We start from the raw sequence: 27,368 nt of genomic DNA, 5'->3' as shown, positions 1-27,368 counted from the left end.
CCTTGGAACTTGTCATTTAAAGCAATCCTCTGATAAAAAACAAAACAAAATATATACTTTTGTGTCCATCTGGGGCAGGAGGGCATCCAGATTATTTTATTACATTCATTACGTTCCTCCTGGTATGTCCCCTATGACTCCAATTTGCTAATAGCTTACTTCATGTCTGAAATAAAGCTGGCTCTAAACAAAGACGCCCATTGAGGATGCAGAACTGCAAAACCTCGCAGAGGGCTACGTCTCCAACTCAAACAGCAGAGTCGGTAAAGACAGAGCACATATCTGAACCACTGGGACACAGAGGTAAGAGAAATCTGTGGAGATACATGCGAAGGATTAAACTATAAATTAGTTAATATTAGAATATTTCTGCCAAGAAAAATGTTGCCTGAGTTGATGTAGCAGTAATCTTGTTTGCGTTGGCCATGTTTCTTTTTGGTTTGTGTTACCTTACCTGCTTTTCTTTCATACTCTCTTTAGGTAATAAAGCCACATCTTTACCATGAAGCTACCTTTGGCTCTGGTGTTTGCACTCACCCTCCCCATCATCAGGGCTCAGGTTCCCCACTGGGGCCCGTGTCCAGAGCCTGCTGTTCAACCCGCCTTCAGCCTTAAACAGGTACCAGTGACGGTGCAGACTGTGCAGAATACGCTGAACACATTAGGCGTGAATGTCATGAGATCCTTCTTCTCTCTTGAAAAGGAAAAAGCTGACACCACAAACATTATCAGAGATTTCTGTTTAAATATTTTCATATGTCAAAGATTTGCTGACTGTTTATGATACATTCTTATTAAGTAGCAAAACGTACATGTTTAGTAATTGCTGGCATTTGTGATATAGATCAGAATAGTGTGTGGTGGAAGCAGATAGGAGTGTTTGTCATCATATTTGTCTCTGTGTCGTGTGGGCACCAAAAAGTCGAGGCTGGTAGACACATGCATATGGACATAATTAAATACAACTACTACTAATTATAATTACACCACAGTTAAACAAGAATTTATTAATATATATATTGTTTTCATGTGAAAAAAAATATAATTTAATCTATTAAAAGTACTTTTTATTTATATAGTTTATAATATATATATATTTTTTCAGCATTTCAGCATAATCTTTGTTGTAAGTCAACTCAGTACCCAAAGTATTGTGTAAGTAAAGCTTTTCAGTACCTTTAATAGCATAGAAATGTGCATACATTAGTACAATAACTGAATAAATGAAGACAGACTTTTTCCCAGAGGGGAAACTTGGCAAAACATTGTGTTTAATTACTTCCTCAGCTGGTGTAGAGTAGGTTTTTATAAAACACATACCATATATCAGAGTATGTAGATTTATTCATAGTCTGCACTCACATTGCTCTGAGTTGTCTTTGAACCCGTGCGTGTTTCTGCCCTCACAGTTCATGGGGAGATGGTTTGAAATTGCCAAACTGCCAGCCCAGTTTGAGAAAGGCCGCTGCATTGAAACCAATTTCACTTTGACGACGAGCAACTCCATTCGAGTGGTCAGCTCGGAAATACTGTGAGTCCCATTGAATTTATCTGTGCAAACGTGGAGCCAGGAGGTAATGTCTGCATGTCGTGCAGCCGTTTTAGTCTAACATGAAGTTTGTCTGTGTGGAATAAAACAGAAAAGGAGAGGTGAAGAAAATTGAAGGGATCGGGGTCGTAGAGGATATAAAGAATCCAGCCAAGCTGGGAATAAGTTATTCCTACGGTGAGCAACATCTGGTGACAACACTGAGAATGACTGGCTGTGTTGTGAGTTGTTAAGAATGAAGTGGAAATGTAATGAGTTAATCAGCCTCTATAAGCCACATATTAGATATACGACTTTCTCTCAGTATGTGTAGCTTCAGGATAAAATACTGTGATACTTTTGTCTCTTCACTCTTACAACTTTTGTCTTGATCACAGTCCTTCCCTACTCCCCTTATTGGATCCTGTCTACTGACTACGTGAACTCGGCCTTGGTGTATTCATGCACTGACATCCTCAGGCTCTTCCACGTCGACTTTGCCTGGATCCTGGGGCGAACACGCACCCTGCCAGAATCCACCATCGAGAAAGCCAAAGAGATCTTTGCAAACAACAACATCGACGTGAGCAGGATGATCCCAAGCAGGCAGATGGGCTGTGAAAAAATGCTGTGAGCAGCGACACGGCAACACAAATGCAACACGGCATAATGTTGCTGTCAACAGAAGGGGGTAAATTATCCGAGTGTTTGTTTGCCTCGATGAATCTACGATTAATAATTTACGGTGATTGTTTCCAGCAGGATAAACTCAACTAGTTTCTCTGTTTTCTCCAGTTTTTACTTTGCACAACACCGACTGTGACAGTACAAGTTGAGAGGAATACTTTCCGTGTTAAGAGAAATGTTTTATTCGCTGCAAGCAGATGATTCTGAGTAATCTGAACACAAACTCAAAACATGAAGGATCTAATTAGTGTCGAAAAAAGTTAGTGAATCTCATTTCATGTGATCTTTACTGTGTTTTTAATGAAATCGTCAGCGTGCTGCACTGAAGCCTTCAATACACACAGAAACTGATTTGAAAGTTGAAAGGTGTCTTGCTTTATCTGTAAAATGATGACAACTAAAGGTAACGTATTTAAAATAGCGTCGATGTTTGAAGTTTACCATCTGTTTATACTTTCTAAGTGTTTTAACTGTTATTTACGCTCATGTTCTGTATAAGCGTGCTGAAAGGCATTTTCAACTAAAAGCAGCAATAAAACTGCTATTATTTAGTAAAACATGAAATTCATCTAGAAATAAACCTTCAAAATGTCCAAGTTTTAAAGATTCCTATTGACAGACATTGGAGGGTTTTTTTCAGGCTAAACATGAGAATAAAGGCCTGGGAATTCAAAGTATTTGCAGCAAGATGTTCTTAAAAGTTTTAAACCCTGGTGATTCAGGTGACCTTGACGGGAGTTAAAGTATCTTCACAGCATAAAACACCACATCCAGGTGTCCATTAAAAAGACTGAAGACTGTTGATTTTTGTGTGTTTGTCCTCATTTATCTTGGGTTTTGTGTGTTTCACTGAGGTGAGTTTTGCCCTCTTAAAAGAGATTCTAGCGAACTGAAAGGTAGGTAGAGTTTTTTGAAGTCAATACAAAATATAAAACGATTAATGATGTAATTGAAGGTGACCGATGTCTCGATCTGTAGCTGGTGTTACATATAATAAACAGGAGCAGGACACCTATCAATATACCTTATGTATACATATCTATATCTATCTATCTATCTATCTATCTATCTATCTATCTATCTATCTATCTATCTATCTATCTATCTATATATATATAAGACATAATTTGAAATACATGGATATTTTTACTACTCTATTTTCCGCACTATAAGGCGCTCTTAAAAAATCCTTTAATTATCTCAAAAATCAACAGTGCGCCTTATAATCCGGTGCGTCCTTATGTATGAACTCTGGTTGTGCTTACTGACCTTGAAGCAATTTTATGTGGTACATGGTGCTTGAAAAGTATTTTAGTAGGACTTTGGTAAGTTACAAAACTGCACTGCTTGATGGATTGTCAGAGCACTAAGGCTACCGTAGTCAAGAGCCTCGCGGAGTAATCTGGGTCCAAAGGTCCCAAAGTCAAATGAACACCGCGGCATCACTGAGAGTTAAAAACTGCCTAAATTCTTTCATCTTTAATAAAATGATCAGGGTTGCTGCTTTACCAGATGCAACAATTAAGTTTAACATCCAGGCATCCATGAAAACAGAATTGATTAAATTTAATGGAGTTAGAAGTTAGCAGAAAGTTAGCTCAGAGAGATTTCTTGTGCTTGTGCTGGAATTAAAACGGTCTGCATCAGACCAGCGTGGTTTACCCTGCTGTGTCTGTGAGTTCAAAGGGTCTTACTTTCTTAAGTGTAGTGAAGGAGCGAAGGTTTTACATTGTAGTGCAAGTCCTTTAAATGAATACTGCTTTATTTCTGTACAGAACTTTTTTTATTTCGTTGCACACAAATATACAGTGTGTGCAAGATCCAACTGATCCACAGACTCTTTCAGTTACCATAGGAACATGCCTGTCACATGCTACAACAATTTAACTTCACTGGGCTTGTGGAGGCATTCATGTACTCCACCACGCAAAGGCTGGATTCAAATTTAGCTTTTTTTTGAGGTCTAATCTACATTTGGGGAATAATTATTGCTCACTTAGAAAGAAATGAACAGTCTCTAAATTTTATGGTTTATTCATTTTTTATGGAGGCAACAAAAATCCAGAATAAAAACATTACCTTAAAGTCATAAATTGCTTTTGGCATCATTGAGTGAAATAAGTACTGGATCCCCAACCATCCACCCATAGATTACAGGTGATTACAATCAAGCAATCAGTCAATCAGTTACAGATACTTGCTTTATGTATAAAGTACACTTAACATAATCAGTTTCTTTGATGTCTCCAACTCATGGGCTATATCAAAGAGCCATCAAAGGATGTCAGGAGCAGTCAGCAGGAAGTTAGCTCGCTAGTTTCCACCTAAACATGATATAGCATGTTCTGACTGAGAGATTTATGTATGAAAACAGACCCGTTGATCGACGGTATGGTAATAATTATTGACAATAAGGGTGGGGCAGAGGTTAATTTTAAATAAGAAATATGGAATAAAAAACAAAATACAAGATAAAAGATAAGGATTATTCTTGCCTAGAGGCACTCACATGGATATGTAAACACTGCGGATTAGTGCAGTTTTTTCAAGCCAGCTTCGAGACTTGATAAAACTGCCTGAAGCATGCATGTGTACTTACTGCACTCTACCGCAGCATTTCAGTTCAATTCAATTGTATTTATACAGCACCAAAGCAGTTGCCCCGAGGTGCTTTATTTTGTAAGGTAAAGACCCTACAGTAACACAAAGAAAACAGAGAAAACCCAAGCGACTATGACTCTCTTTGAGCAAGTGCTGTGGCGACAGTGGGAAGGAAAAACTCCCTTTTAACAGGAAGAAACCTTCAGCAGGATGAGGCTCAGGGAGGGGTGGCCATCTGCTTCGACCGGTTGGGGGTGCCGTGAGGAAGACGGGACAAAAGACTTGCTGTGGAAGAAAAGCAGAGATTAATAATGAGTAATAAATAAATACATAATGGGTGGTAAGCAGTAATCCTGCAGAATGGGGTGATATGGTACTATAAGGTCATTAAGATAAGACAGGCTTGATTATTCAAGACCTTATATGCTCTTTTCTGTCTCTCTTTTTATTATTGTCATGTTTTTTTTTCCATGCAGGCACGATTTACCCACTAAACCACTGAAAACTCTAAGAAACTTTTTTTTTTAAACAGGAGAACATTTTATTTTTTTGCTTGAACTATATCCATGATCTTAGCACCAAGACTGTGGAAATCCCATCCTGTAAAAGATTTCTTATTGCTTCTTTGCAATTAAAGACTAAAGCGAGACTACCTGCCGAAAAGTGTGCTAGTCAGCTTCACCGTCAACTACAGTAATTCTACACATGCACAGATACATGTGGACAATTATTGTAGGCTCTTTACCTCACAATGTAAAGTTCTTTGAGGCAACTGTTGGATTGAATTGATGCTAAATAATAATAAAACCAAGTTGAATTGAAAAATGGAAACAGACAAATTAGACTGTGATTCATAATCTTAACAGACATGTTGTCTAATCTTCATTATCAAGGTTTTGTGACGACAAGGCTTCGGGATGTAGTGTTAAGTAACTTTTAAAGTGTTGGTAAGTTAAGCACATCGTGCAGCACTCAAGCCGAGGAAGGAGGAAAACCTACGTGGTCTTCACAGGACAGTAATAAATATTAAACTACCCAACGGAAAATAAAGTGCCATAAACAGTGATTGTTTCTGTTTGACGGTTGCCTTTCTGTAAAAGTCACTGATGACACATTTAAACATTTCTCACATTTAGAGCTGACCGCACATGTTGTGGCCTGCATTCAGAAATTATTGTTGAATCTTGTGTTACTTTGAGTAAACCATTTCTATTTATAGCAGTTGGATCCTTAACGGCACTCTGGAGAACTTTTGTCTGCTCTCGGTTTGTTCCCAGTCTCTCTGTGTTCCTCTTTTCTGTTTTCCCCCCGCCCATCACCCCCAACCAATCGAGGCAGACGGCACTCCTCCCTGATCCTGGTTCTGCCAAAGGACTTTTCCTGTTATAGAGGACTCTGTGATGGTTGCGCTCCTCTAATACTGTACAATCATCTCAAGGTGCTTGAGATGATTGTACTGTGAACTGCCCAGTATATAAACAAAGTAGCTCTGAATTCTTGGCACAAGAGACGCCAGCCTGGAGACTCAACGTGACCACAGTCACCACATTTATTGTGCACCAGATGAAACCGTTAGTTATGTTCACTGTTTGTGGATCTATGTAGCTGCCAAGAAGCTGTTTGATAAACCTTTGATATAATTTTAAAACTGAAATACATCCACACTGAAATCATAAAAACACTGGACACAAACAAATCTGTGTGCAAACTGTGTGTAAGAGCTTTTTATTAGGACAGCTCTGTCAGCAACATTTTTCTTACCTGAAAATTAGTTCACACCCACAGTCTTGGGACAAAAAGTCCTAGCAGTCTTAGAAACACACACAAAGAAAGTTAAAATGCTTAGAATTTGAACTAAACACTTTTGGGATGTTTTGGTGTTCCAGCTCCTTGTCATGCTAGGCTTGGTTGGGTTGAGCAGCCATGCTCCGTCTCTGGGTGTTGTCCTGTGCTCCTGCTCTTCAGCAAGCTCACCTGCTCCACATCTGCCTCATCAACATTGTCTGCATCACCAGAGTGGTAAACAGGCTCTCCTGATCCCTCAATGTGGCTCACCTGTGGTCTTTAAGCTCCTGAGTTTAATGTCCTTGTCTCTCCACTTTACAATGTTCTCGCCGTGGCTGAGGAGCAGCTCAATCCTCAGATCCATTTCCCTGTCCTTGATGAGCTGGTCCATTCCTTCTGGAATCCCTCATTGAAAAACTCACGACCTCCGCTTGCCCACCCAGCAACCCATGACCTCAGCTGCAGTCACAAAGCAAACAACTGGCCCTCCCACAGCCTCCCCCCTGCGCATAGTGAGTAAGCTCTCTCTTATTCTCTGCAAGCTCACCTTTGGACTTTGTCTGCAGAATATCTGCGAACCAACTTACCTGGATTAATCTACCTCTCGCCCAGTGACTCGTCTCTCTGCCGCCTGCTCTGTCTGTCTGAGCCCTCCTCGCAGACATCTGCTCCTGAGTTAATAAACGAGCTGAACTGTGAAGCGCTCTCTCCTGGGTCTTGCTTAAGAGACTGCCTTTTAATATCGGCAGTTTCACATTTCACATGATCATTTATCACAATTCTACCATTCTGTTTTTTTCTTATAGTCTCTCAGTCATTTTTTTAACTTCTTAGACATTTTTTTCTTTTGCATGAGCCACACTGAGCATCTCAGGGAAAACAATATTCAGCTATTTCAGTTTCTTCAGTTGGATTTTCTCCTGCTTTTTGGGCTTAGGATTGGAGGCTACAAGTCAATGTGTTTTTCCTAGAGTATGTATAGAAATAGGTGTGTGGTTTTATGAAGATTGCAGGCACCCGACACAACCTGTGGATTCAGAATCATTTCAAATCATTAGCATGCAAATTTATGATGTACAGCGTAGAATAGCGCTATAAAAGACAGGTAAGAACAAAACAGGCTGGTGTGCACGTTTAAGGAATTAAACTGTGATTTTTAGTGTCCATGCTGTGGATGTCAGCTGCCTCTGTGTACTATTATTTCTTCCACTTTCATTAAATATCAAAAAAAATCTATTTTGGTTTCAATGCTCAGTTCACTTATTTTTTTGAGCAGGGTAAGAACAGGCTGTGTTAGTATAAGCCCAACAAGGGCTGAAAAAAATTACCATAAACTCTCTGTGAAGCATGCTCCATACTGGAACTATGTTAAACGGCGGTGTCCCTTTTTAAATAAATAGGAAATAGTTAATGAGGCCTAGTGTGTTTGTGTCACATGGAAAGTTTCAGTGTAAGTTATCCAAATGTTGCCTTAGAAAATCGTGAAACTAGCAAAAATAGCATAGCAATGAGCGATACGAGTTATTTATAGCAGGCATTTCTCTATATTGAATTTAATTCAATTTGATTCATTTCTGTAAATATCTACCTTTTTTATTTTAAGTAAAAAAGTGCTTGATGTGCTGACCTGACATGAGTTAGCTTAATGTAACTGAAATGTTCCCCTGTGGCGTTTACGCAGAGGGTCCATGAGAGCCTGAGCGCTGCAGAAAATGAAGATCATAACCAGATTTCTGTGGTAAACTTCTACCATTTGAATACATTTAATGCAACAGATTATAGCACCAAGGAGACAATAGAATTAAAACATAATCTGCAAAGCTTTTTGTAATTGTTACTAAACCATTTACCCCATTGACAGATTTACAGATTAACAAACCCTGAAGCCCATTTTAGTTATAAAAAAAAAATCTGAGGAGAAAACTGCAGAAGGTCAAAACTGAGAGAGAAAGATGTGTTTATAAATTTCCCCGTGGTCTCATTCTCAGTGCTTGAAGTACTTCTCACAATATATACATTTCCTCCTCTGTCATGCTTATGTGGTCAGACACTGCAGCGGCTTTCATTTGAATCGCTGCAGTAACATCATGCACACACTTAAAAGCTTGAGAAGAACATAGAAATATTTGACTTCAGAGTGAAAGAGAGAACAAAAATGCTGTTAAATGTGAAAAGTGTCGCACAGGCATGTCAGAGAATTTGTAAAGGGCAACCTTTTCAAAGGCGAAGAGCCTCCTTTGACAAGGTGTTGCTGCTTCTTCCTGAACCAGGGTCGAAGGAACCTCATGAGATTAGCAGTGATGTGCAAAAGAAGTAAGAAAGTTTTCTACTGAACAGTAGCAGAGATTCTGTTTTTTATTTTAATCATTAAAAATTAGAAGAATTGAAGAAGTTGTTGGCTGTTTTTTTCGTCTTATAACTGAGGAAATAAAGACATTAAAATGAGTATTCCCTGTTGTTAAAGATCAGGGACTTATGTTGAAAGAGGGGGTTTCTTTCTCCTGCCTGTGTGAGGAGGACATCTACATTTTTGATACCATGAATCAAACTACGCAGTCACTGTCATTCTTTTTCCTGTGTTTGTGCTATGATAACTAATAGGTCCTGACAGAGGCCTCTGGCTCCCTGTTAACGATTTCCTCCATAAAGAACTCGGTCTTTTGCTCAATATACATTAAAGACTGAGTCGAAGTGGAAACTAAGAAAATAAAGATGTCACAAGGTACAGAGAGGGACAGCAGTGTGTTGCATTAGTTTCAAGCTCTTTATTACAGTCATTCGGCTGTGAAGAGTGAAAGAACAACACTTGTGCAGCCCTTAAAGAACGAAGGACATGAGACGACCTCTGCCCACAGCACGAGATGAACCCTCTTGTCACCCTTGATCCATTCTGATTCATTTCCAGCCTTCAACTTAAAAAGCTAAAAAAGCTGCTCTGCCAAACAATATCAGAGCCAGAAAGAAAAAAGAGCTGTACTTACAAAACTTGGAAATTAATTTGGAAGACATGGCAGCCAAAAAGTTTGGTTCTGTCACTTGAACTAGTAGAGCTGAAGCTTAGCAGACTGAAAACCGATATAATAATAATAATAATAATAATAATGGATTGGATTTATATAGCGCTTTTCAAGGCACCCAAAGCTAAAAGTTGACAGAAATTCATTTTTAGAAGCATCAAACTGTGTTTACTCAAATGCTCTAGTGCGACCATTATGCCAACATTGTCTGGGAGTTGGCTGCCTGTGCACTGTGGCATCAAAATGTAGCTGCTGGTCACTGTGGCTAATTATCAGCCAGCTGTATGTGAACAGGCAGCTAGCTTTGGCTAATGCTAACTACTAATCAAAGCTTTGTGATGACTGCTTAATGCTGATGATCGATGAACAATCCTTCCCTGTGAGTCCCAATAAAGTTAGAAAAGCAACTGTTTTCATTGAAACTGTGCTGTACTGAGTGTGATGAAAACTAAAGAAATACAGCAACAACATTCAACAAAGCTTTGTTAGTTTGCTCCTCATCACATATAAAAGAAACTAAAAGAAAGGACTGTGCTGGCAGATTTTTACCACAGTAGAATTATAAAGACAACATTAGCTAAACACTTTGTTAGCGTTAGCAGCTGTCCAGCTGGTGAGCTGCTGGCTGACTTTGTGCCTCTGAGCTGCATGTTTGCTGTCTGGCAGGCTGGGGGAACCACAGGACTGCTGATGGACCTGCCCGCCAATAAAGAGGCAGTTCATGCTTCCAGTGGGGTTTTGTGTACACACACACACACACACACACACACACACACACACACACACACACACACACACACACACACACACACACACACACAAATCTTTGCTTATATTGGAATCAAAAGATAAAATGATGCACTCTGTTCCTGGTGGACTGCAGGGTATGAATCATCTCCTCCTGGCCAGTGAGATACCGAGGTCTTTTGCCCTTCATGCTGTACTATGATATCAGTCAAAGAACTGGAAATATGCATAGTTTAAGTTTGATTTATTTGTTATATCGAGCATCCACCCAGTTATAGAATTCTAAAATATGGATATTTCACAACACTGTTCCAGTCGCACATGTTGTGGGTGGAAGGAACAGACTACAGTTTATCAATATTAAATGTTTTTTCATCTCCTGTCTCCCAACCAACTTGCTCATTTAAATGGTTCATATGTCAACAGTTAGCTGTGTCTGTGCGCATCACCCATACAACATTTACAAAATCAATATGCTGTTTTTATTCTTCTAGATAAAGTACTGTGCAACTCCCAGAGGATGAGGAAGAGGACAATAGAAAACAAAGAACTTATTTTCTGTATCAGAAAGTGCAGCAAACAAATCTGCTTATAATGTGCACTTCAATATTAAGTGGTAAAATAACACAATATGAAATGAATGAAATGCAGACTGGTTCTTCTCTGTACCAGAAACTACATTTTTGTTAGTGGCTAAGGGAAGATTCACAGAAAGGCACGTCAGGCTTCAGTGTCACACAGACCTTGATGCTTTACTTTTCCCAGCCATTCTGTTGTTGATTTGCTGGTCTGATCGGGATCATAGTCCTGTTGCATGACATAATTTCAGCCAAGCTTTGGCTGTCAGACAGATGGCCTCACATTTGACTCTGGAATCCTTTGGTTTACAGAGGAGTTTATGGTTGACTCAATGACTGTAAGGTGCCGAGGCCCCGCGGCTGCAAAACAAGCCTGAATAATCACCCCTCCACCCCAGACAGTTGGTGTTTATTCTGATATACTGTGTTTGGCTTTTGCTAAATGTGGTGCTGTGCATTATGGCCAAACATCTCCATTCTGGCCTCATCTGTATAAAGGAACTTACTCAGATGCAGCTTTGCAAATCAAAGCTGTGCTGCTGTCTTCTTTCTCCTGACCACCTGTCCAAACAAATCATACTTGTTTAGTCTTTTTCTAATGGTACTGTCCCAAACTTTAACCTGCTAAATGAGATCTATAGAATCTAAGATGTAGTTCTTGAATTTTGTGCAGTTTTTCTGATTAGTGCATGGTCTGATCTTACGGAGAATTTGTTAGGGTGAACCTCTGATTACAGTATTGATTATCCAAAATGGTTTAATTAGTCTGGAGTTCTGAAAAAATATATTAGATAACCTTCTAGTGTAACGATTCCCAGAAAACTGTTTGCATTTGCCAGTCATGTAATTTAGAGGGAACTGAGGAGGAGCACGTCAGTCAGGGCCGACTGAATCTGGCAGCGCATGATGTTCGTTCACCTCTGGGCATCAAGAGTGCTGCTCTTTCCACAGCAGGAAATCTCTTTACTGGCCTCAAAACATTCCTTGTCCCCCGCCTTCCCCTTTTACAAACTGTGTCTAATAATTTAACGTGAACTCTGTCCCAGGGCGCTGCTACATCAAACAGCCACGACTTTGTGCCATATGCGACACAGATTCCACGCAGACTTCACAGCAGGAGCTCTGTGGATGTGCTTTGCATGAGGCTCATTTCGTGTGGCGGTCTTTATTCCTCTCTCATAGAGACGTGTTCCACTTAACTGTCTCCAGGCCCATTGAAGCAGCTCCCAATCCGCAGCCTACATTTATAAAGGGATTTTAAATGTTCATTAATTTGAACAATCAGTGTCACACTGGCTCCATTCTTTCACATTCATAGAAATAAAACTGCTTTGACAGTTTGTGCTAATTTGCCAGGAAATATCCAGGCTACAGGAGCTCCGTGGAAAAATAACTCAATTGTGCTGTAGTTGTATGAGTCTGGCTGTAACGCTTTAAAGTTGCTGTTGTTTTTTTCAAGAAGCTTTTATTTATTTGAGAAATTTAAAAAACAGCAGTATCAAAGATTTCTTTGAGGAAAAGAAATCTAGTTTGACAGCAATGTTCTCGCATGTTTAATCCTGCATGATTAAATTGTGTTGGCAACTTTAAAATTGAATTAGACAGGTTGGAGAAATGAATCTAATTTTGTTGTTGCCGCTCATGTTAATCTGTTAAGAAAAAGGTTGATACAGACTGACAGTGTACAGCTGCTTTTGCCTGTGGCTGTTTTCATGGTTTGGGTGATTCCCTTTAGTTCCAGTTAAGGTGAAAAGTTTGCAGAGCTATTTTGCACAATATAGCGTATGAAGTTATTTTGAAAAAGGAAAAGACTCAAGGTATAGTAGTAAAATTTGTCTACATATCTTTGGGCAAGTAGTGCAACTGGTGCATTGGCAATGGGAAAACAGGAACATTGTCATCTGTCTCTTGTTGTAGGCCATGTGTTTTGTCTATATTATGATGGCTGTGATTTAGCTTAACACTGCTTTCTATCTTATTCTAAGATTTCAGTGTTTGTGTCTGTTTGATGAGATGCCTGAAAACAGCAAATTGTTCAGGTCTGTGTTGACAGAACACAATGCCTCAAAAACTCAGGTAATCAAACTTTCTTTATCTTTAAGCCAGAAAAAAGGCCAAAAAAGGTAATAAATCTGTGGTATTCTTATTTTTACATCAGAAAAAATCACTATTATGAATGGTAGGAACCAAATGTAAGACTCTCAAGGCAGAAATTAAAAAAGAAGAAACTCAGTCCATCAAAAATCTAAACGCAGAAATTGAAGAGCAGAATTAAAAAGTGTTTGTGAGCATTCAAGACAAAATAAACAGAGAATAAAGAGAGACACACGAAGGCAATCAAGGCAGCGTGGACACACCTGAGCAACAAGACACAGCGCAACCAAATCTGATAATCAGACACAGGAAAGTAAACGCAAGGCACATGAGACAAAACACAACGATGTACAACAGGTAGGAATATAAAAGAGAAACACATAACACAACAATGAAGACTACTCAAGAAGATACAAAGAAGATATAAATACAAGCTGTGACTCCATAAGTCAAAATTTCAGGTTACTAACTCAACATTTTTAAGTCAGGTGTCTCAGAATTTCAACTTACACAAACTTCTGGGAAAAGATCTTGAAATCTCAAGATAATAACCCTAAATTTTGTTTCAGTGATAAAAAATAAAAATGCACAAAAGTAGAAAGAATTAAAAACTAAGAGTTCCAAAGACTAAACACGGCATGATAATGAATCTGATACAAAATGCAAAGGCACTGAAAAACCCAGGAATATTAAAGAAAAACATCAACTAGAGACAAACTAAACAGAGGCAGAGGAAAACATGAACCTAATACCATTTGAGACTCATTAAGTAATGAAAGCCTGGACTATAAACTGAAGACTCTAAACAACAAAACTCAAAGATAATAACCAAAAAAACTGTGATTTATAAATATAAACCTAAAAGCCCCCAAACACAGGACCAGGACACAAACAAAATATATTAAGCACATCAGATCAATCTTTAAAGATCACTGTGCATATATTTTATATATTCTTTACAATATTCTACTTTTTAATTCAAGAGAAAACCATACATTATTTAAATTATGAGCCACACCACAATTATTTTACAACAAATTTGTTATAAGTAGTTATTTATTAAGTTGATCTGTTTTCAGTTTCAGCAAAACACTAAAATTATTTCAGTTTAATGCAGTACAGTGACACCACACACTCTACGACCTCAATAATAAACACAAACAATGTCAGGACAACTGGTACAGCGCATAACACAGGTTTTCCTTAACAAAAATAAAAGTAAATATTATCAGGGAGTTATTTCATCAAATAATTACCCATACTTTATGATTGTTGAGGGTTGAAGCTGGGCATCTGCCCATGAGCTCGGTTGGTTCACAGCAGTTCAAAACTTTTTAAAGTAAGTAAAGTTTATTTATAAATTACCTTTCACAAGCAGGGGCATTGGGTCACTTGGGTGAAGAGGAAAAAACAAAAACAATAAAACAGGTAAATGAGCAAGGTCATGAAGAAGGTCAGACTCAGATTATTCAAATGCCTGTCTGAATAGAAATGCCTTTAAAAGTTTTTTTTAAAAGCTACCTCTGAAGCAATAAAATGCCGAAATGAGGGCAACTCATTCCAGAGTTTCGAAGCCACCGCTCAAAAGGCCTGATGTCCATTTTTTTTTTTTTTTTTTAGCAGGGATTGAACAATAGGATTCTTGAAGTAGGGCTAATTTATCAAAACAACCACACAAAGGCCCAGTGTATGAAAAACCTTGTGATGGTTTCATTTTGCCTATGAGTTTAGTGATACTTGCCGATGTTACAGGAAAAAAAAAAATCTAGATTCACATAAAATTAATGTAAATTTCTTGTTTTCGAACTAAGAATCCAGAACAAAAACATGTCCAGTTTACTTTGAAGTATAAGCAGGTGACAAATTAAAGTAAAAAAAAAAAACAAAAAACAAAACTGTGTCCTGTTGTCAAGTCTCCATCTCTATTGTACAGAATTAGCTCCTTTATTTAAAGGAGGCAAGTGGAGCCAGTCAGAAAAATGTCCTCACATTATAGCAGATGTACAAAGGGGAGGTAGAAATAAACTTAAAACTCAAGGACCCACATATGGGTCAACCAGGAACAACTGCTGAGAGAATATAAAACTCAAAATACCTCAAACACAAGAGTTCTAAATACAAAACTCAAACCCAAGCACAAATCCCCAGGATTCATGACAGATTTAGCATTGCCTGCATTAACTGCTAACCACTAAACAGCACCTGGGTTCTAGTGAGTGTTGACTATAAGGCTGGCTGGCCTGCAGAAATCAAGGATGCACGAATATTCCTGTTCTTGCTCATTCAGTTCTCCTGCCGACCTCTGCCCTCACAAACTATCAGATCCACCAGAAGGCAACTTTGTACACGACCTAACAGATCCTTCACTTTTATCACCCTGAAGTCCTTCAAACCAACATCAATCTGCAAGATCGCTTCATGGAACCGGGCTGATAAAGAGACATGTTCTGTTCTGTTCTGTAATTTCATGAGAGATTACAGATTCCAAAGAAGCAATAGATAATATTTTCACTGTTTTATCCCCGCAAACCAACCATTTACAGTCAAATGACATATAATTTCCCTCCATATTTCTCTTAGTTTCAGGTTTCCTTATACCCCCCACCCCCCTACCTCCAGATGTTGTGAAATTCTTAACATTGCAGAGATATGGTATGTTAAAATTATGAGCTTCTATGTTGTTCATGCCTTTCACAGCTTCTGAGCTGGATTGCAGGTTTCATTGCGCTTGAGAACACCTGTTAGAGGTGTAATTACACAGCACCTATACAAGGAAACGGCACCAATCGCTGTTACCCATAAACATGTTGCAGATGGCATGTAATAAATGATGAGCTGTTCAAAATGCCTTAAATGATTTGAATGACAGTGTGTCGTCATCATCACATTCTGTTCTTGTTTTAAATCTGTCTCCTATTGTCTGCAGTTGTTTTGGTGTAACACAGTCAAAAACCTCTAAAGTAGAACTTTAGTCATACAAACCAGTATATACATCAGCGTATACGATTAACTTTGTAGCAGTACTGATTGTGCCTTTCTAGATGCTTAAAGTGCTTAAAAAATGAAAACATGCTTTCTTGCAGTATTATGTTTAAAGGTTATGTTTGAAGGTTTTCTCAATTTAACAGCTTTTACAGCCCATGTGTGAATGGCTTGTAATGTAAGTTTAAAAAGAAAGCCTTAACTTTCTATGAAAATTCAAATGATGTGACGTTTGTGCTCACTCCAGAGCTCATTTTGTGTCTTCTGCTAACATAATAACAATGTAGTACATCTCTTAAGCACTTATCACAACAAAGACCCACAACATGTACTCCACATTAGGGCAAAAATTAAAATGGATTTGACTTTAGGTGGTAGTTTTGTATTGATAATGTAAACAGGTGTACCAGCTAGCTGCCAGCCTGGGTTATGAACAACATGAACTGGTGAAGTAACGCTAGGTCCAGCATAAGTGAAAAACAAGAGTCAACATCAGCAGGGCATTTGATACAAAGCTTTGTTTGTTTGATCAAAAACAACCCTGAGATTTCTTTCTTTGTACTGATGGCACACTTGGCATTTTTAACAGACGCACATTTAAAGTATTCAGTCACAAGTTGGATTGTTAGTACAATCCATGTAGTAGAATGCCGACTTTCAAGGATAGCTAATACAGGAATGTGCAGTCTTGCGCCCCTCATTTCTTCTATGAAAACAGGAAAAACAGTTGCAGCGGTTTACTGAAACATGTGCAAACACTCATGGAAATACAGTTTATAAGGCAAAAACAGAGTTTGTACAGGTCTATGTTTTTTGTTTTTCTATTGTAATTTCTGTAAGTAGTCCAAGAATCATCGTCTAGACCTCTTGAAGGATATCCCAAAGCATCTTTCTGGCCATTGGCACCCACTGTTAACCTTCTTCATACATAGTGACATCATTTTACCCAGAGATGTTACTGTGTAAGTGCATCCCAGTACATGGCAAACAGTTTTGACAAACTAAAAAGCTTTGAGTGCACATTTTACCAGTAACATTTAAAAAGTACCTTCCTGAGCTCTACTTGGATTGCTCTGAGATCTGAGCAAACAATGTCTAATAGCATCCAGCGCCACCTTGCTTTGTAGTGACATTTAAAAAAAATCTGTTTTGATTGATGGCTTCAATACTTTCAGCCAGACACTACATCAGCTGCAGATAACAGTTATTTTTGGCTTCACAGGAAAAGGTGAGCTGTTGATATGAACGATCAAAATGAATGTTTGAGCATGTAGCAAGCTGTTTCATTCCAGCAGTGGCACTAATCTGCAAGCTAAGCAGTTTATCCATGTAAGACACCTCATTTTTTTCACATTTGGTGAAGCTCTCACATCAGACATCCCCTCTCCTAACGACTGTCGGTCAAAGAAGCAAATATTAACAGGACTCAACAGGAACAGTCTGTGCTGTCAGATGTTAACGTCAACTTACATAGTGTAAGCTTGTAATTTTGAAATGAATCCAGCAACCAAAAGCATACTCTGGCAATGAATTACCTTCAACGTCATGCCTTTGAGCATGAAAGATCTGGGACTCTTGCATCATCAAGTGTCTCTATTATTAATTAATAAAGACACCAAATTTACTAAATGGACTTCATTGAGGTTTTTCACTAATCTGAGGAAACTGGAGCTTGAGGCAAAGTTCACACCAATAAAGACACAGAGATATGATATCATCTGGAGAAGCACTTACATGTATACTTATGTACACACACAGACTGCTGTGTGTGTACATACAGTCTTTCTAGAGAAGATGAGAGAGACTGGAGAAATGACTGCAATGCAACAGAGAACAGAGCAGTTATTATTCTCAGTATGGATGTCATGTGGATTTTATCATTTCCAAAATTAGCTGTATAAAGAGAGACTACCTCAATATAAGCATGGATGAGAATGCTGATCTGAAGGTCACCTACTGTATGCTTTCAGTGGTGGGCAGCAGCATGATGGGGTTTTATTACTATTCAGCACAAGTTGGAGACTGATAAGAAGCTTCTGAAGAACACAAAATGCAAACTGCAGGTTTTTAAAAGCTGGCTGTACAGATTCAGAAAAACAGAGAAGTGTGCTGTCAGCAGAGGGATGTCCAATAGTTATATACAAGACACTGGTAATTGTGCATTAAGCAGCAAAATACATCAAGCTTGAAGAAGTTTCCAATGAAATGAAATGGAACACAGGCTTAAGGGGCACAGCCACTAACAAAAGTCTCAGAATGAAATCATGAGCTTTATTACAACACCTTTGCACATTTGTGATTATCCTGCCCACTCACTGCAAAATATACACATTTAGGAATTTCAGAGTGTGCAGGATGATGTAGATCGAACGGTCATATTTTAATGTATATTACATTCAATAGCTGAGAGCCCACAGCTCCCTCTGAAGCCTTCTTTCCACATTTGTGCCTGGAGCCAAAGGTTAACCAAACCAAAAAATTAAGGGGCTCATCTATGTTTTTCCTCATCCAGTAAAGGAATGTTTGTGCAAGATTTCACAGGTAATAGTTACTAAGATACTTTAGGCTGAAATTACATGTTAGCAGTAAATCATAGATTTGAAGCAAAAAGAAATGTTCTAACCGGACATAATGCCTGTTAAAGGTTTCACCAAAAACTGCTTCAAGAGTTTCATTCGATTTAAACGCCGACTCCTTTGAGCTATAACTTTAAAACAGCTGAAGCTGTTGGTATCATCTCATCCATTAATGTGCTTCTTTCTTGTGCTGCATGCACTTATGAACTCTGTTTGAAATGTGGTAATAACCATGGCAAAAATTTGCTGTTGTTCTTTAAGTGTGACGAGTAACTCAAAGCACAGCTAAAGTACTGTAAAAACCTCTGACAGGCATCATCATTAACATGGATCTATGTTTTTTAATGAGCTTTTTCTTCACAAGAAGCACTTTCTGGGCTCCCCACCCCCCTACCCCCCAAATTTCTCTTAAGTTGCTGTATATTTTCCACACAGACACAGAGATTGACTTGTTGTGATGGCAGATCTGTTTAAAAATGAAGAGGACAGCAATTTGCCTCCCACTGTGACAAACCTGGTAATTCAGAAATGTGCAAATTGCATGGATCATAGCCAAGACTGAGTCACTGTCAGTCATGCGAGATGGTCACATGTCCTTGAGAACAAACTGTGCGAATGCAGAAAATATTTAGAAAATAAATGGCAACCTAGTAATTTGATTTAGTCTCGGTCTGTCTCTCTGTCAACATATATTTATGTATGTATATATAATCACAGGCTACTTTATTAAGTATGCCTAATCAATTGCTTTAACACAAATATTAAGTAGCGAATATCTAATCACATGGTGGCAAATCATAGCACTTCAGCATGTATATATGATGTCAGAATGAGTAAGAAAAACGATTTAGGTGACTTTAATCTGAGTGTCAAATTCTGCTGTCACGTTTGGATGGTAGGGTCAGAACTGAATGTCAAAGGCATGAAAGCATGGATCGATCCCACCGTGCATCCATGGGCTTTTCTTGGTACACCAGTTAAACATCATTTAAACACCACAGCCTACCTGAGTATTGCTGCAGATCATGTCCATCCCTGTATGACCCCAGTGCACCCATCCATCTTCTAATGGCCGCTTCCAGCAGGTTAACACAGCAGCAACCAGATTGCAAATCCAGTAGAGCACCTGAGTGATGTGTTGGAATGGAAGATGGTCACAGTTTTTAAGGGTTAGCTAAAACAGAAAAATGATTGAAGTAAAGGGCATAAAGTCATGGATACACACAAATTATTTAAAAAGCTTGCTAAAAAGTACAATTAAGTACACTGAGTTCAATGAGTTGTTTTGTTTTTTAGCTTCCTATGTTGTTTGACTCTTTTAACCTCATTTTTGCCGTTTCCATAGCTCCCAAATCCAGTATATATATATTCCACTGACACAGGCTGCAGGCTGTGCCGGCTACGTGGCATGATCCAAGCATCAGGATCATGTAGCAAACAGTGCTGTTGGCATGCTGGCCCTGATGGCTCTGTCTTCACAGCAGAAGCAGATTACTTCATTAGTAGCTCTCTGTATGAGACCTGCCTGTCCTAATGGCTTACATCTCCTCTGTGCTGTTTCAGAGCAGAAAATATGCCTGTGCAACAAAAGCAAGCATTTTTAATCATCTAAAAGATGTGTATTTAACATATGAAACCACCCTTTTTACCATCACTCTGGTTGGTAGGATTTAAAATCTCCATTCAGAGTTGGCTGAAGGAATTTGGCTCTGGGTTTTTTTTTCTCTCTCCAGCAGCAGATTTCACATCCAGTATAAAACAGCTGAGTGGGTGCAGACTTTTGACACCACAGACTCACGGGAGGTTCACAAACATTATCAAATGAGCTGCAACTGTTGCTGTTTGGATGTTGCATTGCATCACTGAGGTGAAATGAGTCATGTTCTGTCATCCTGCAAATATTGCTCACAAATTACTCAATACACTGACGCAACAGAGTAGAAATATTTTTTTATTTGCAGTCGATTTTCTGCAAGAAAAGCTGTTCCTGGGGAGAGAAAGCTTGAAAAGAAAACACAGGAGACTCATTCCTTTAGTAGTGGAGGATGATTTTATCTACTAGTTCCAGAGTATATTTGGGAAGTACCAGGAAAACCAGGAGTACCTCATGCTCTAAAGTCTCTTAAGGTTTACCTCTGTGAGTGCCCCACTTACACTACCTTTCACATTCACACCTTCCCATTTATTTTATTTTAAAATAAAATAAATTCCAAACCTGTGAGGAAAGAAGCTCTAAATGGTACCTTGCAGTTATACTGTCATACTTCTCACCTTTCATAATTACAGGACCCCTATTGGTTGGATGGGTGGCAGCACAGGAGCCAATCCTGGAGCGGGCAAACTGTATCACATGCCTTTTTGTTTTTAATGATCGAGAGCGCCTTTAAAATGTTTTCGCGTGTGTCCGGCCCATACAGAGAGCAAAGAGGTAGAAGGTTTAGACAGCTCAGATAACCAGTGTGCAGAGAGCCCCTCCCCTTTCCCAGGACAGCTGCTGGACCAAGAGGCCACAACTTCAACACCTTTTGCAGGTAAGGGCCAATAATAACCCCTGGAGTTCATAATTCTGGAGTGGTCGCTTGTAGTCTCATCTGCCTTGTCTTTGTTAGAAAAGTGAGGTCGTCCAACTTTTAGAAGCCATCTGTCTTTTTGAGAACAACAGATGTAATTAAGCAGCTCTCCACGCATCGATCCAAGAGAACATCTCAAGCTTTTGGCTGTTTGAATTGTCGAGTTCAGTTGCTTTATTTGATATTCTGATATTCAGAAGTGACATCTTATTTCTCTCGTTAATCTCTGAAAAGCTCTATTACAGCATGTCCTCAATCCTCTCCATTGTCTTGGCATCAGAAAGTTAAATAAAAGCGCTCTCTTTGTTCCAAGTGCATTGTCTTCTCAAGGATTTCCATATCTATCAGTTACATGACAAATTGCCTTAAAAAAGACAAAAAAACCTCCCAAAAATAATAAAATTCTTATAAGACTCTTGTCGTATTGAAATAATAGACTATGCCTCCAGAAGTTCAGCCTGCAGACACTCTGAATATTGTTAACTGCCTTTTCCCCCAGGAAGCACAAAGAAACAACAGAAAATGGCACGTGTTGGGCGACCGTCGCTTTCCCTGATCCGCACAGGATTCCTGTTAGCAGCTGTTTTATTACCAGGTGAGAGTTTTCATAAATTTCATCTATGATATTAGGAAATATTTCACTGAGAATTTAATGAGCCGAGGAGCCATTTACATCAGTTTTTGTTTTTTTGTTTTTTTAATTTTGAGATTTCAGATACAACATTTTTAAATTAGACCAATGAAGGTGAACTAGATGCCCTTTAAACTCCTAAAGCTTGATGTCATCTACTTTATTACATACTGAACGTCTGACACATATAGTTCCTTTGCTCACAGAGATCACACAACTAAAAGACCAACAGTACAATGCTCTTTTAACATCAGCATATCAATAACTATTTATCACACCGACAGTCTATTGACGTACATAACGATACTTTTACTTTTGATACTGTAAGTATGTTTTGGTTTAAATAAATTACATTTTCCGATTTCCTCTGTGTCTTTACTTCAATTAAAGACCTGAGTACTGATTTTTTTCTCTCCTTATTTTTGGTTTAAACAAAAATACTTTAGAAGCATTTTGACCTGGTAGTATAGTCCAACCCCGGGCACGTTAATCTCTGCCACAGAGTCATAAGAACACTATTACCCTTCTCTCTTTAGCAGTAAAATGGCTTGTCATGATGATGCCCTTTAGTACTAAAAAACCTTTCTGCAGTCATAAAAAACACATCTATCACTGCCTCCCCTTTGGAAGATTTTCCACATTAATAGATGAAAGTTCCAGGGATAATCAGCTGACTTGGCTGTTTTCTTGTAGTTGTAAACCTCAGCAGGAGCATAAGAGACCCGGAGACGTCCTTCCCCTCCCACCAGACATTTTTACAGTGTATCTGTAATTAGTGTGTGTGAGGCCTGACTTTGTAGTTTTACAGGTAAACTTTAAGAAGGCCCCCAGTACCTGCATTAATTTCACTGGGCTGGTTCAAAGATATACGATACAAGTTAGGGGCTGGGTGGGGGCTTGGTGTTGAGGGGGGGATTTAATCTGCAGGATGTTGCCTGGCGCTCCAGCACCTGCCGTGTTTCACCCGGGGGCTTATTAGTGGGTCAGCGTTTTCCCTGATGTTGTGGTAAAGCGGAACATCTGTTCCTAATCAGTGAACGTCTCTGCTGCTGCTAATGTGGCTGCTGCTTGTATTTTACAGATTTTCTGGGGGCCGTTCCAGTGGAGCAGCACAAGCAGGAGGAAGGTGAGGACGTATGATGTGGCAACGTGGGGCAAAACAACCTCAACAACCTAAAAACCAACTGCAGAAACCTTAAACGCTGCTATTTATAGGGAGATAAATGCTCCACGTAGCTACTTTTTCTTTCCATTCAGCCAATTAGCACCAAATAACTCACATGTTGGTTCACAGTAAAACACAAAGTCTGAGGAGATCTAGTTTGGAGCTAAAACAATTAGTCAACAGAAACAGGATTGTGATAATGGATTAAAGTAAGAAGCTAAAGTGCTCTATGAGAACTACGTCAGCCTATGATACACGATAATTAACAGTCCAAGAGATTAAGAGATTAATCTACTTATAATAGAAATAGTTGGGCCAATTAAAATTATGCCATTTTTTTGTTGATGAAAATTTCTCCTTTGAGATAAAGTTTGATGAACCTGATTTAACAACAATATGATGCAATTCACACATTTAAATTAAATATAAAAGAGCTTCTAGGCTATCTTATGGAGGTGCAGCCAGTCACAGCAGCAGCCTTCTATAGGGATGAATTTCTGGTGGCTGTAAAAGCCAGCCCATGCTTTCCCAGATTAAAGCTTCAGTGTGAAGTTCGAGCAGTAGAAAATGTTTGGTTTGCTTTAAACTTAACACAGCTTTTATATATATTACGATAAAAATGCTTCACCTGGTCTGTACCAGTGGAAAGGGACCTGCTCACTGTTAGTTGTGTGATGGCCTATATAGTAGTATATATAATTACGTTCTATAGGAACATAATTAAAATTAGTGAAGGTCCTTCTACCGGTAATATATTGTGCCCTGTTGGGGCATTGGCATCTCTGTGGGTCTCCTGTGCTGTCTGGCACCGGGACACTGAGTGCATTCTTTGGACAGCACCTTAATCCAAAGACAGACGTTTATAACGATGGTTTCAGAAATAATAACTGTGTTTAGTGTATTTTAAACTTTTGGAGCTTTTAAACAGAATCACTGTCACTGTGTTGTTCTTGAAATGACTATTTAAAAGAAAGTGTGAAAAAGCTCTGCCCACTCTCTGCACAATAGATTCACAGCTCAAGCTCTCCTTCACCTACAGCTGAGGGGAGCAGGGTGATCTCTCTTTGTCACCCATCTATGGACTCTGCCTCTTAACTATAACAAACTGCATCCTTTGCTGCCAACAGGATTTACCGTTCCAATTATAGATGCAGTTTAATGAAGGTCAACAGTTAGTTCATCAGACTTTTGTGCACTGTGTCCTCTGCAAATACAGATTTGGCGTTTTTATTTTACATTAAACATTCCTGTGGCTCTAGTTTGATATCAATGAGTTCTACTGTCCTGTAATTGGTTCATAACATCTCCACTGGACCTAAAGTCTCTAATTCAGCCTACTTAACAAACAAAACTGTGGCTAATGTTTTGATCTTTTGCACCAACCTATGCATATGTATATATATATCTATATACATCGATAGATATATAGATGTATATCTATCTATACATATATATCTATACATACTATACATATATAGATATATATATGTATACCTATGTATATGTGTGTGTGTTAATAATTTCTAAAAAAAATAAATAAATCAAAAAAGATCATGGAACCTTTCTTCATAACAAGCAGTAAATGATATATATAGTTTAACTACAGTCCTGTATGTCTTCTCTTCTTCCGTCCCTTCAGTGGCCGCCGTGTCTGATGATGTGAAAGCCGAGGCAATGACCAGCCTAAAAAAGCTGGTTCGTGACAGAAGGAACGTCCCCGTCGTGGCTGTGCCCCAGTTCAAACGCGTGGCTGACTTCTGGGGATGGTACAAATACTTCATGGACAGCCACAACCAGGAGGGAGTGAGTGGAGCTTGTTTCACATTAATTATTCAGATTCTCCCAGTCACGATTATGAAACTGTGCTTGTTTTTCCTTTAAAAATTGAGGCAACAATTTGCGTCACTACTCTGCACTTTGAGGAGAGCTTTTCTCTCCTTTTTAAAATTAAATATGCCACGTTTAATGCAGGAAACAGAAAGGTTCAGCCACTTTTTTAGTTTTAACAGATTCCTTATTTATGCAGTTCAGAGAACTAAATTTGCCTAGATATTTTTATAGAACAGTTTTTAATAAGCTATTAACCTCTTAATGTGTTCAGTGTGTAGTACCCGTGAAAGCTCTGTGGTTTACACAAAAGTGAAAAAGTAACCGTTTTTCTCAACAGAGGATTTGTGCAAATTTATCTTTGGAGTTCCTCTTTGTTTTACTTTTACTCTCTATGGCCTCTGTATCATTTGATTTGATTTTTGGATTTGAGGAGGTTAACTTGTTTTTCCCCTTTCCAAACATCTTCAGGTTGAGGACCTGGATCGTCTGTATGTGGCCTACCTGCAGAACAAGCACAGGTCAGAGGAGGGACCGACTTTTAACCACTACCTCAACCACCTCAGCGAAATCTACAAGACCTGTGCCGAGTCTGAAGATCCGGAGTGCATCGCCGAGTTAACTAGCAAACCAAAGGCGGGCGTGGCGATGCCTGCCCCCATCAAGTCTGCTGATGTCAGGCTATGCAACCCCTATACTGACCCCTACTGCATGTTCCCTGTTACCAGCAAATCTGCAGTCCCTGAGCCACCTTCAGCTCCAGCCAAAGTGCCAGCGCCTATCTATACCCCGGTGCCAATGAAGAGCCAAACTGGTTTCTACTACTACGCTCCTGTCCTGGAGCCCTTCCTGGGTGCTGAGCAGAGGGCTGAATTGCTCAGAATCTGCCAACCTGAAGATGTAGAGTGTCTGCAGTACCACCTGAGAGCAGCCTATGGGTACCGTCCAGCCCAAGGTCCAGCTCCATCTTATGCTGCCCTCAAATGCAACCCAAAGGATCCCTACTGCATGGCTTCCCTGGTCCAGAAATCTCCTACTGGCTTCTACCACTTGATGCAACCCAGCTGTGACCCAGCTGTTGATCCTCTGTGTGCAACCAACGCTCCCGCTCCTCTGGTTGCTAAAGAGCAACACTGCAACCCCCTGTTTGATGCAAGCTGCAACCCCCTGACTGCTACCAGGCTGGCCAGCCTGACCAAGCCTGTGGTGAAGTACGCCCCCATGAACCAGCCTGCACATCCTGTTGCTCCTCTGTCCTGCGACCCTCGCTACGACCCATACTGCATACTGGCAGCTGCTGCCGCTCTGCGCAAGCCGCCTCCACAGCTACCAGAGCACCAGGTCTGAATCTGAAGTCCTGTAAACAGGCTTGAATTTTTCTGTCATTTCATCTAATCTAGTGTAATCCTTCTGACTGAATAATTCTTTAATTCATCTTTTCTTTAACATTTGGTCTGTTTAATAATGTAGTAAAATGATATTGATGTTGAATAATGCTTTCACGGTCTGCTTTGCATCTGTTTTGATCCAAAAACATATGAATCAATCAATCAATCAATCAATCAACCAGGTACGCTACAAACTTGGTGTCCGTGGCAAGACCAAGGAGGGCTACGACTGCTATGTGCATTATGACAGAGACTGCATCCCAGTCGAGAGTAGTCGTGAGGCTAAGGCTGACGTCATGGCTCCAGCCAAGCTCTTCTGCCATCCATTTGACCCCAACTGTCACAAGTTTGCTCCACCCTCTGGTGCCAAGGCCATGAAATCAAGTGAGGATGGCATAATCCTGCCTGATCCAGACTGCGATCCTGAATACGACTACAACTGCCGCCTGCATCGTGCTAAGCCCGCCGCCGCAGCCTCCGCTGCAGATGAGCCGGCCAAGGAGGCTGCTGGTCCACAGCTTGCTGTTCCACGCTTCGAAGATTTCCTCAGGGGCGTCATGAACCAGTACAAATAGATTTTAAAATAAATCAGTCTCAGAACCAACACCTGCCAGGCAATGCAGCTCATTCTGCAGTCTCTAATTTTCCTCGACCACAACCTCCGACAGAAACCTCAAGACCTCACAAAGCTTCAGATCAATCATAAAACAATGCAGCTTTTAAATAATCCATCTCACTCTCTCAAACAAGGTGAAGGCTTCCTAGTTTTAGTCTGGTCTTATAAAGTAGGAACAAGAAAAGAGTGCCATGCCACGTATAGCATCGTGTGTTATGTTTGTATGTTTGTCGAAAAGAGGCGTTTGTATAGATGTGTGGTAGAGTTAGGTTACTTTGAATTTAAATTAGTGGGCAGGATTTTCTCTCTGTTGTACATTCCCTTTTACCTGAGTGTATTTAAAGTTAGTTTCAGTGGTTTTCTGTAACTTTGATCCTCACAGAGCTTCATTTGTTTAGATTTTGTAAAGTTCTAAATAAAGAAAAAAAATCACTTGAATTTAATTTCTAGATAATTGTTGTTTACACTGCGGTCACAGACACATCTGCTTGGCAGCTAAACATAGAAAAAGAGAAGAAGCAAAACACAGAGTCAATCTATTCCAAATACTGTGATGCTTACTCCGTGATTATACAC

At 39.4% G+C, this 27,368-nt stretch overlaps 2 protein-coding genes across 2 annotated transcripts; both read left to right on the top strand.

The window, feature by feature from the left end:
- The first annotated feature begins 228 nt into the window (after nt 1-228).
- On the top strand, nt 229-3,168 carry apoda.1 (apolipoprotein Da, duplicate 1). The gene is made up of 5 exons (XM_084912888.1): nt 229-303; nt 481-619; nt 1,410-1,531; nt 1,641-1,726; nt 1,927-3,168. The coding sequence occupies exons 2-5, from the start codon at nt 503-505 to the stop codon at nt 2,160-2,162; spliced, it is 561 nt and encodes a 186-aa protein (XP_084769014.1). The 5' UTR covers nt 229-303; nt 481-502; the 3' UTR covers nt 2,163-3,168.
- Nucleotides 3,169-21,687: 18,519 nt separating this feature from the next.
- Nucleotides 21,688-27,076, top strand: and2 (actinodin2). Its single transcript, XM_084913285.1, has 5 exons — nt 21,688-21,760; nt 22,878-22,922; nt 24,601-24,764; nt 25,260-26,129; nt 26,359-27,076. Exons 1-5 carry the CDS (start codon nt 21,688-21,690, stop codon nt 26,749-26,751), a joined length of 1,545 nt encoding a protein of 514 aa, XP_084769411.1. The 3' UTR covers nt 26,752-27,076.
- Nucleotides 27,077-27,368: the final 292 nt, after the last annotated feature.

This window comes from Perissodus microlepis, chromosome 18, assembly GCF_051167445.1.
Source record: "Perissodus microlepis isolate ML-2025 ecotype Zambia chromosome 18, ASM5116744v1, whole genome shotgun sequence".
Taxonomy (NCBI): Eukaryota; Metazoa; Chordata; class Actinopteri; order Cichliformes; family Cichlidae; genus Perissodus; species Perissodus microlepis.
This window is presented reverse-complemented; position numbering and strand designations above follow the sequence as displayed.

Bases quoted from the DNA above. Each gene is read 5' to 3' on its own strand.
- apoda.1 (XM_084912888.1), top strand. From the start codon at position 503: ATGAAGCTACCTTTGGCTCTGGTGTTTGCACTCACCCTCCCCATCATC. The intron at 620-1,409 runs GTACCAGTGACG...CTGCCCTCACAG, and splicing joins CCGCCTTCAGCCTTAAACAG to TTCATGGGGAGATGGTTTGA. The intron at 1,727-1,926 runs GTGAGCAACATC...TCTTGATCACAG, and splicing joins GGGAATAAGTTATTCCTACG to TCCTTCCCTACTCCCCTTAT.
- and2 (XM_084913285.1), top strand. From the start codon at position 21,688: ATGGCACGTGTTGGGCGACCGTCGCTTTCCCTGATCCGCACAGGATTC. The intron at 21,761-22,877 runs GTGAGAGTTTTC...TGTATTTTACAG, and splicing joins AGCAGCTGTTTTATTACCAG to ATTTTCTGGGGGCCGTTCCA. The intron at 24,765-25,259 runs GTGAGTGGAGCT...AAACATCTTCAG, and splicing joins ACAGCCACAACCAGGAGGGA to GTTGAGGACCTGGATCGTCT.